At 40.5% G+C, this 10,696-nt stretch overlaps 2 protein-coding genes across 3 annotated transcripts in view; one reads left to right on the top strand and one right to left on the bottom strand.

Annotated features, from left to right (window-relative positions):
* Window positions 1-7,875, bottom strand: part of GPATCH11 (G-patch domain containing 11) — an 11,835-nt gene extending 3,960 nt beyond the window's left edge. Inside the window, exons 1-6 of one of the 2 annotated variants that reach the window (XM_023516682.1) lie at window positions 7,800-7,875; window positions 5,293-5,407; window positions 4,021-4,092; window positions 3,236-3,462; window positions 1,711-1,752; window positions 50-170 (exon numbers count right to left, since the gene is read on the bottom strand). In XM_023516682.1, the coding sequence (XP_023372450.1) occupies window positions 50-170; window positions 1,711-1,752; window positions 3,236-3,462; window positions 4,021-4,079 (449 nt within the window). In that variant the 5' untranslated portion in view covers window positions 4,080-4,092; window positions 5,293-5,407; window positions 7,800-7,875. Of the gene's footprint in view, window positions 1-49; window positions 171-1,710; window positions 1,753-3,235; window positions 3,463-4,020; window positions 4,093-5,292; window positions 5,412-7,799 lie in introns of both variants that reach the window. The other variant, XM_012808817.1, reaches the window with a different exon arrangement.
* Window positions 7,876-8,039: 164 nt separating this feature from the next.
* The window catches only part of HEATR5B (HEAT repeat containing 5B), a 94,833-nt gene continuing 92,176 nt past the window's right edge, over window positions 8,040-10,696 (top strand). The window contains exons 1-2 of the mRNA XM_023516670.1: window positions 8,040-8,099; window positions 8,924-9,071. Of these exons, the coding sequence (XP_023372438.1) occupies window positions 8,946-9,071 (126 nt within the window). The 5' untranslated portion in view covers window positions 8,040-8,099; window positions 8,924-8,945. The remainder of the gene's footprint in view (window positions 8,100-8,923; window positions 9,072-10,696) is intronic.

The raw sequence follows: 10,696 nt of genomic DNA on the forward strand, positions 1-10,696 counted from the left end.
GCCCCAGCCGGTTGAGCTATAGGCGCCGAGCCTCCAACCCAGCTGTTACCGGAACTGCTCGGCGGCTTGCTCCTCGGCTTGGCTTCTCATGCGGATCTTTCTTCGGTAGCTTTCTAACTTTTCCTCTGCTTTCCGTTTCAGTAACGCCTCGTGACCAAGGCCACTTTTCCCTGTTCAAACAGAAAATTCTGAGGAGAAACTTACTGACTCTGTACTTCAAAACACAACACCGTAAATATTTACAAATTAATATACAGTTCTCATTTGAGTGGAACTACTGAAAAAACATGTGAGTTGAATAGAAGAAAACAGCAGGTTGCTTTTGGTTGTTGTTTTTTAGGGATTTTAAATATAGAGTAGGAACATTTATTTTAACAGTTCTAAAAGATATTTCTCCAGGCCTGATGATTTGATATAAAAATCAAATCCATCATACATTCCCCACCAGTCTCTACACTAAGGGCAATCGGAAATGTGTACAACATGCATACAGAAACAAAAATTACAAGCTAAATGATAACAAAAATACACAAATCAACTGGACCCTAAAAAAATTTCTAACAAACTCTTCTTTCCCCACATCACCTAGAGCTTCTTTCTTCAGTCTCATTCTGTTCCTGTTCCTTTCTTTGCTTGGCCATGGGTTTTTCTTTTTTTTTTTTTTTTGAGACAGTCTTACTATGCCACCCTCGGTAGAGTGCCATGGCGTCACAGCTCACAGCAACCTCCAACTCTTGGGCTTAAGCAATTCTCTTCCCCAAGTAGCTGGGACTACAGGCCCCGCCACAACACCCAGATATTTTTTTGCTGCAGTTGTTGTTGTTTAACTGGCCCAGGCCAGGTTTGAACCTGCCAGCCATGGTGCATGTGGCCGGTGCCATAACCATTGTGCTATGGGAGCTTAGCTGGGTTTTTTTAAAGCCCAAAAAAACATGTTCTGATTTTTACAAAGATCATTAGTCTCACCTTACAGTAATTTTTTTTAAATTAGAAAAATAATACAAACTGCTGTACTTTTATTTAAATATAATAAATAAATTTTTTCTCTTGAATTCATCTAAAGTAGTAACAAAACATTTAGTGGATAAATCTATCTCAGAAAACTTGTTAGGACATTTCAACAGAAAAAAAAAAAACAGCATCATTCTTTTAGTGGTTACAATAATCCCTACCCCCAATATTTGTATGATTTAAATTTTATTTTATACACACTAAAACTTCCTTTAATTTCTAGTTTAAAATCTTTAGAAGTTTTGGCTCAGTGCCTGTAGCTCAGTGGCTAGGGCACCAGCCACATACACCGGAGCTGGCAGATTCAAACCCAGCCTGGGCCTGCCAAACAACGACAACTACAACAAAAAAATAGCCAGGCATTGTGGCTGGTGCCTGTAGTCCCAGCTACTTGGGAGGTTGAGGCAAGAAAATCACTTAAGCCCAAGAGTTTAAGGTTGCTGTGAGCTATGACACCATGGCACTCTACGTAGGGTGACATAGTAAGACTCTGTCTCAAAAAAATAAAATAAAATAAAACAAAAAATAAAATCTTTAGAAATTTTAACAAAATTTTACTGAATAAAATTTTATATTTATTCTTATAGTAAGAAATGTAACAGTACCATCAGAAAAAAGTATTTATTGAATAAATATACATGGTAGATTTAATTATAAATTTATTATTACTGGTAAATACACTCAAAACCAATTACATACCTGTTTTGACATTGAGAGGAATTGGTTCAACAATACCATCTCCTAAAAAAGAGAATGAAACACAGACAGCTTTAGAAATTCTTCCTCATCCATTGTTAAGTTATTCCATATGCAAAAACAAATCAGCCAAAAGATTTTGAAGCACTGCAATTTTTTCCTTTTTTTTTTTTTAAGAGACAGAGTCTCATTTTATCACCCTTGTTAGAGTACCATGGCATCATAGCTCACAGCAACCTCAAACTCTTGGGCTTAAAGTAATTCTCTTGCCTCAGCCTCCCGAGTAGCTGGGACTACAGGTGTTGCCACAATACGTGGCTATTTTTTTGTTGCAGTTTGGCGGGGGCTGGGTTTGAACCCACCACCTCCGGCATATGAGGTTGGCGCCCTACTTCTTTGAGCCACAGGCGCTGCCCTTTTTTTTTTTTTTGGCAGTTCTTGGCCCAGGACTGGGTTTGAACCCACCACTTCTGGTATATGGGGCTGGCACCCTACTCCCTGAGCCACAGGCACTACCCCAAACTGCAATTTTTTAATACCAAAACAGTTCTATTGAAAAATAAAAGAAAAAAAAGAAATTCTTTCTCAAACTAAAGGCCAGTACAGTATGCATCTTTACAATGCTATATACATATCACTTCCCATTTCAATTATATTTGAAACCAAAATTTGAACATCAATACCTTACATGTAATCAATTATCTCCCTTGTCTTTGACTATCTAGTCATCAGAAAGGCTGACTTGTAGTCTCCTATGCCACCTGAAGGTGGGTTTTAAGAAGTGACTACACCAGCCAAGCACAGTGGTGCATGTCTATAGTTCTAGCTACTTGAGAGGCTGAGATAGGAGGATTGCTTGAGCCCAGGAACATGAATCTAGCTTGGGCAAAATTGTAAGGCCCTGTCACCAATAAAGAAAAAAAGAAGGAAGGGACAAACTGATAATGCAGGTCTGACAGAGTGACAGACTTAAGAGAAAGCAAAGTAATTACAATAAAAGAGAGGAAAGAAAAATAGTTTACAGAAGCTACTAGACATATATAGCCTAATACATATATATTCCCTACATCTTAATAAGCAATTTCATTTCAAAAGAGGGAAGTGAGAATTGAACATCTTCAACTGGATGATCACTCAGACATTTGCCACAGGTACAGAGAAAGCAGGGCAGAGTCCTGCCATCATCCTCAATGCTGTTTCACTGTCTCTGGCCATTGTACTTCTTAGCCATCCCCTGTCACCCTTCTTTGCTGCTTCCATTGTAAGCCACATCCAACCCTGCTGTTAGTGCCTTCACAGTTAAGATGGGCTGATAAGCAGCTCTTGATGGCATGTTGTGGGGTGTAAAATGAATGTTGAGAAGATAAATATTTTCCATAAGGCTCGTTAGCACATAAGAGACTAAAAAGCTTAAGTTGTCTTAATTTCTATGTAGATGGATAAATATTAAGCATCAGCTACTTGGTCCACATTGATAAATCAGAATTAGGTGGTTCGGAACACCCGTCCATCAGTGAATGGGACTTACCACTCTTGCCAAGAGCCTGACCACTTTTATATCCCATCTTTTGGAGCAAAGCAAACCCTTTGTTTTCACAGCCTAGTGCATTCTTCAGCCCAATGTCACGTCTTTCTTGTTCTTCTTCTTTTAAACTCTTCTGCCTATTTTTCAAATTTGCTTCCTGTTGCTTTTCTTCTTTTCGACGAGCTTCTCGGATTTGCCTCAGCATTGGTAATCCTGGTCTGACGTCTTCCCTGAGCAATAATGGAAGAAGTAGTTTAGATGAGTACATGAAGTTTTCTCCCAACTTTGCCAATACTCTCGACACTAGTTATTATTTTAGCACCATCTCCATGAACATCTTTGTTACCACTGATACTACAACATAATCAGACTTCCAAGAATCCCTGTTTTAGTAGAAATGATGAAGGCTGATGCCAGGTTGTAGCAAACTAAAGTATAGAGCTGAAGAAATTAGAAATATTAAGTTTAGACTAATTTTTCTAGGAGGCTGGCAACAATGAAGAACAAAAATGAACAGGAACTAGAAGAGACTAACATGAAATTTTTTTTAAAAGGAGGAGGATTTGCCTCCTCATCTATTGCCTTGGATGAGGGCAATAAAAACAATCAAGGGTAGAAGTAAATGGTTAATGTTAAAAGGAAGGGGCTCCTAGTATATTTGTATGGAGACATAGGAGGTATTTCCATAAAGTAGGAATAATTTTCCAACTTCACACTTAAAATTAATGCCACCATTTAATAATCCACACATCTTTTACGTATCATGTTAGGTGTGCATGTTTACTTACTGGACATTGATGAAGGAATCAGACATATAATCCTCTTCTTCTGCCATATTCAATTTCATATGGCAATAGTATCTATAAATCAAATAAAGTGAGAATTACTCTCTCTCTACATATATATATATATATTTAATTTATCAAAATGGAAATAAACCTTTATGTATCCCGGCCATGAGCTCTCTCTAGAGCTCTAATACCTATTTGAGGGCCCTTTGAACATCTTTATCTGTGGAGCTCACAAACTCAACAATCCAAAGAACTCTTCACCTTTCCCCCCAACCTCCCACCTTCCCTGTATTTCCACCTTCTGTCATCACTATCTCCCCCTCGGACCTCTTATAAAGCTCTGCCAATTCTTCCTCCATAATATTCCTCACAAGCATTTTTTTCCTACGGGTGTGACCACTGCTTTAGTTCAGGCACCTTTTCCTTGGCCCTCCTCTTCTGAACCATCCTCAGCAACCCCTGCAGAGGCTTTCTAAAATTTTCTTTTATCATTATTTTTTAAATACAAGTCAAGGCAGGTTACTTCTCTATTTCAAACTCTTCAATAAACTTGATCTTGCAGGTGGTGGAGGACCAGTCACTCGAGCAAACTCTGAGATGTCATCCTTTACAATTTGACCTAAGTCTCTTTTAGGATTAATGATTCAAGCCACCTGGGCTTCTCATTGCCCTCAAACATACCACAGACATTTCCCTCCTCCAAGGCCAAGCTATTCTTTCATAAAAACCTGTCCTGACCACTCTAGGCCTCTCTCCATAGCAGTTTATGTTTAAGCTGCTCATTTGGAACTTGCCAGAGTTAATACTTCATTTATATGGAAATATTTTTTGGGAAAGTTTCCATTCAAAATAGTTAAAATCATGTAATTATTAGTTCCTACAGGATTAAAATAATTATCTAGAAAAGTGCTTCTCAAACTTTGTTATGTATACGAATTGCCCTCATATCTTAATAAGCAGAATTTAATTCTGGGGCTAGAACCTGAGGTCCTGCATTTCTAACAAGTTCCTGGGCAAGGCTGCTAGCAGCTGGGAACTTACTTGGTTTCTAACTAGAGAGATAAAGTGTACTACACGTATGTTGATTAATCCTGCCCATCATCCTTCCCTTTGGGAAACAAGCCCTCTGGCTTCCATGTGGTTCTAGTGGAGGTGTCGATATCAATACCCTCTATTTCCTTGAGCACAAAGATAGTCAATTATAGTATGGTATGTCAGCAACACGGGAGGGGATGACCTAATCAGGGAAAATAAGCAGTTTTTCCTTACATGATATTAATATGCAGGTTGTCGGGCAAAGCAGCGCTCTTCTTTGAGGTTTCTGAACTGGGGATATGTCAGGTTGGGGTATGGATGGCCATTTTCTTGGTCATATGAAGAAAATCTGTCTGAAGAATGAAGCCAAGTAGAGAAAATAGAGAAAAGCCTGAAAGCAAGAAGTCACTAAGTCTAGTTTCCAAGGCCCTGGTTTCTTTGATGCTGTGATCTAGCATCTTCCCAGCAAAATGGACTAACACATTTCTGCATTATTTAAGCTCCTATCAACTGCAACCAAGAATCTGTATAAGTACATTGTATAAAAAAAAAGATTACAGTATCAGTTTTTAATATTTTTACTGTATATCTTCTCAACTAGGCTATAAAACACAAAGACAAGTCTATATCCTCTCTACTTACCACGGCATCCCCAACATCATAAATTATTATTAATAATAAATGTTTAGCTAAAGTGAGGATAGAAGGGTCTTTGATATTTGTGATTTTGTAAAGAATGCTTTTTTCTTATGTCAACATGTCATTTTTAATCACTTTTTTAAAAATGTACTATAAACACAGAAAGTACATAAAACATATGTGTATTTTACTTAGTTACTGTGAGGCAAATGCTCTTGTAACCATGTGGTACCCTCCAAGATGGTCCCCAATGATTATTGGTTCTTGGCTTGCAATATCCTTGTATAGACTCCTCCCATAGTGAACAGGATTGACCTGTAAAACCAATAGGATTTTATGGACATGATGGAGTTGACATTTTTGGTCATAATAGACACTGTTGCTCTTAGATCACTCTAACTCCAAAGTTAGTAGATGACTCACTTGAAGCAAGTCAACTGTCACATAATGAAGACACTCAAGCTTTATGGAGAGTTCACACAGGAGGAACTGAGGCCTCCAGTCAAGGGCCAGCATAAACTTGGGAGCCACATGAATGAACCAGCTTAGAAAACGTGCTTCTTCCCCATCAAGCCTTCAGATGGCTGAGCTTGGCTAACATCTTCACTAGAACTTCTTAAAAGTCCAAGCTAACAGCCTCGGTGCCTGTGGCTCAAGTGGCTAAGGGGCCAGCCACATACACCCAAGGTGGCGGGTTCGAATCCAGCCCGGGCCTGCCAAACGACAATGATGGCTGCAACCAAAAAATAGCCAGGCGTTGTGGGGTGCGCCTGTGGTCCCAGCTACTTGGGAGGCAGAGGCAGGAGACTGGCTTGAGCCCAGGAGTTGGAGGTTGTTGTGAGCTGTGATGCCACAGCACTCTACCCAGGGGGACAGCTTGAGGCTCTGTCTCAAAAAAAAAAAAAAAAAAAAAAAAAAGGTCCAAGCTAACAAATTCCTGACCTGCAGACACTGCGAGATAGTAAATGATTATAGTTATCTTAAGCTGCTAAATTTTGGGAAAGTTTGTTGTACAGCAAAAGATAATCCAAACCATCGCTCACATCAGGAGAGAGAAGAACCTCATCAGCTACCTGGGAGCCCTCTTTGTCTCCTACCCAATCAGCCTGTTTTTGTTCTAAGAATAGTCACTATTTTATCTTTAATGCAATCACTTACTTTTCTTTACAGTCCCCCCATCCATATGTGTACATCCTTAAACATCATAGTTTAGTTTACCTATTTTGAATTACAAGTTAAAAATATTTATGGTTACATACAGCATTTGTGGTAATTCACCCACTGTCTCTAAACTTTAGATTTCTCATTTGTAATAACAGGTTTTTTCCCCAACACATGATGGTTCAGCACTCACCCAGTATATCATATATTTTTATCATTTAATTATCGTTAACAACTTTATAAGGTAGGAATAATTCCGCTTTCCAATTGGAGAAATTAAAGCTCAGCGTGGCTAAAGACTTGCTCAAAACCACAAAGAATTCCGGTCTCAGTGGTCTTGCTACTGCAAATAGGACTGGTACAATATACTTCAGCATCATCCATTCCCACCACACTAAGTATAAACTTCGCAGTATATCCTGGCACAGATGGCGGTGGGTGGCTTGGACCAGAGTGATAGCAATGGAAGAGGTAGGATCTGTCTGAAGGTAGAGCTTACGTGTTTGGGTGATGGATTTTAGGTGGAGTGTGATGAACGATGTCAATACTACAACAGGCTTTGGGCTTGACTACATGGAATAGGAGAGTTAACATTTTTTAAGAGTGGGAAGACAGCAGGAAAAAGGTTTTTTTTTTCTATAACGGCGAGGAGGTGGAAACAAGTGCTTTTTCAGACGTACTGGGAGTTCCACTACATACACAGGTGGAGAGAGGGACTAAGCAGCTGGATGTACAGTAGAAAGGTGACAAGAAACGCGTGACTCTCAAACAGTTCAGTCAGGAACCGCTGATCCCTTCCCTCCTGCGTTCCTCTTTGCTACAAGTGTCCCACAGACGCGACCATCTACGGATGGGAAAGAAGCTGATGGTGTTGCAGGGTAATCAGAGCCAGACAACGAACACCGCCTTTTACCATTCTATCGATCGCCCCCAGACCTTACCTGACAGCTCTGCTCGCTCTGGTCCCGTTCCGGAGAACACGCGCGAAGTACGCGTACCAGCCCGGAGCACAGAACAGCCCGGCCTCTGCTCAGACCCAGCTTCGAGTCGCAGCTATCAATTGGAAATTTGCAGGAGGCGGGGCTAGCAGGAAGTGGTGAGTGCGCTTGCGTAAAACCAGTTTTCCGCGCACGCGCTCACTCCTCACTTCCTGTGGCCCGGAGTGTGGGAGGCGGGGCGTCCTGGTCCCTCGGTGGCTACCTCTGACCCTGTAGCTCAGCTGATCGGCCCCAGACTGGGAGGTGAGGTAGCCAGAGCATGCACTTTGACGCGCACACACCTCCTTATCCCCTAGTACATTTGCAGAGGGATGGGGAAGAAATCTGAGTTTGTAATGAACATGTTCCCCTTTTCTGTCTCTGTACTTGGTTCCGAGCCGCATCCTCGTGCGGTTGACAGCCCCAAGAACCCCGCGGAGGCCTCTTGCCATTCCCCCGCCGGCCTGGCACTACGCTACGGTCCTTGGGGTAGCCGGGTGAAGCCAGACTGTGAGCGCGCGAGGCCTGCTGGCCGCGTTCCCTGACCACCCGGTGCTGTCACTGACGCTGCAGCCTCGGGGACCGGTCGCCCCACTCCTTTCTGTGGAAAGAATCTTGGAGGCATGCACTTTGGGATCTTTCTGCTGGGAGGTTTTGACCTTTCCTGAGCTAGATGCATTTGGAGAGGGGCAGGGGGGCTATATACCGAGCGGTGGTTGTGATAAAAAGGAGAAAGGGTGGTCAGGCCCAGCCCTGGTGTTTGATCTTAGTGCTTCAGTTTGCTCATTTATAGGACGAGTTAATGACGTATGTGTTACTAGGCATATTTTTTCTAGAGTAATGCCCTTTTTGCAACATTCAGTTTTCCTTTCATCCTATTATTCATTCTTCCTCATCAAACACAGTTGTATTTGTTTTTGTTTGTATCTTTGTCCTTTAAAAGTAGCTTCTCAGGGTTTGCCTCACTTTATTTTCCCGCAAATGAAATGGGAAGTAAAGTCGTACTTTTCTTGGTGGTTATATTGATTATGCTTGACTTTTAACATTAAAAAATCCTTACAAAATCCTTTGTACTCTGTTGTTTTAAGGTGTGGATTTAAAACCTGAGTAATGGAGTTAGCCCACAGTTTGTTGCTAAATGAAGAAGCTTTGGCTCAAATCACCGAAGCCAAAAGACCGGTTTTTATCTTTGAATGGTTGCGATTTCTTGATAAAGTCTTGGTTGCTGCCAACAAGGTATGATGTTGTTTTTATTCCTAATTGGATTACCATTAAACACATAGAGATAATGTGTTTATGACTTGTAAGAAAACATACATTATGATTTGGAAAGATTGTGGGTCACTTAGGAATTTGAGAACACACGTATTCCACAGATGGGTATTTCTAGTATATTTGTTTTCTATTCAGTGGCAAAACCCAAACCTCATTTAAATCTGCTCATTGCTACTTCATGTCTCTACCCGGGCAACTCAGTGTGACTGGAGCAAAATATGACCTCATGGCTGGTGTGACTTTAAATACATCATCACCAAGTGCAGGTAGTTTGACAGTCTGCTAAACAATCCCAGTATCTTCCTTGATCTCCTTGAGGAGTTAATTATAGGGTTTTATTTTTATTCTTTCTGTTTTCTTCCTTTATAATTTCTTTGACTTAAGTAGCTTATTATCAGAGTGTTTTGTTTTCTGCTTTTGAAATTATATATATTGCTCAAATATCTGATGATCTTTGGCTGTCTGCTTAAATTTAATAGTAGTAAAAATGTGGCTGGGGGGACAGGTCCAATTTGATTAACTGGATCTCACTGTAGGCTGATTTGGTTCCTCACTTTAGTATCTTAGGTTTCTCTAGGCTGATAATGTCTCAGAAGAGACTTTTCTACTCTAGTGTGTGAAGGGTTTATGGCTAGCTGCCTAGGTTCTAGGTCTGAGACTTAGGTGAAAAGCCTAGAGACTTCAACTCACTATGTAAACTTTTACTTAATCCTCCTATTTTCAGTGCAGTTCCCCACCCCATAGCTGTGCTAGGCATCCTCTAGTCCAGAGAGGTAATATTTTAGTCTTTCCAGAGAATAAGATTCCTGTCTTCTTCCAGAATAGAGGAGAGAGTCTTAAAGCTTCTTAAACAGTCTCAACCATTTTTCCCATTTCTGGGGGCAACTTTACCCCCACCTCTAGAACCACCTAAGACATAAAAAATGATCTTTTAGAGGTCCTGTGTTATAAATTGGGTCTCTTGTCAGCTTTCCTTGTTGGGAATGCTTGGCTTCCAAATTTTGTGCTGATTCTTTTTTCTATTTTATTTACCCTTGTGGATTTGTGTATTTTGGGTGGGATTGTCCTTTATTGTGATTTTCGTGGAGTTTCTAGAGAGACAGTTAATGTGTGGATTCCCTTGGAATCTTTAACTAGGAGTTTCTGTTTTTTTCTTACTTCCCATCCGCCTGGGCATTTGTTGCCCCGACTCCACTGAAACAGCTCTTCTCCACCCATCACGGATCACAAATTGCCCAGAACAGTAATCAGTATTTTGTCTTATATGATTCATTGCATATTTTGATATAGCTGAGCCTTGACCTTTAAACACTAAAACATTTTTTATTTTGTTGTGAACTTGATAAATACAAGAGTACATAAAACAATCTAAGTTATGAAGCATAATAATATGATTATCTGTATACTCTCCACCTAAACTAAAAAATACGGTTGTTCTCATTGCTTTGCATGCTTTACGTGAAGTTCTTCCTGTTCATGGCTTCCCAGTATACCATTTGCTTTTTGATCCTCTCCTGCTTCACCAGCTACTCCTCATTCTCTTTTGTTGGCTGTTCCTCAGTCTGGGACGTTTCTTTTCTGTCTAT

Source organism: Otolemur garnettii, unplaced genomic scaffold (genome assembly GCF_000181295.1).
Source record: "Otolemur garnettii isolate 467f Iridium unplaced genomic scaffold, OtoGar3 scaffold00095, whole genome shotgun sequence".
Taxonomy (NCBI): Eukaryota; Metazoa; Chordata; class Mammalia; order Primates; family Galagidae; genus Otolemur; species Otolemur garnettii.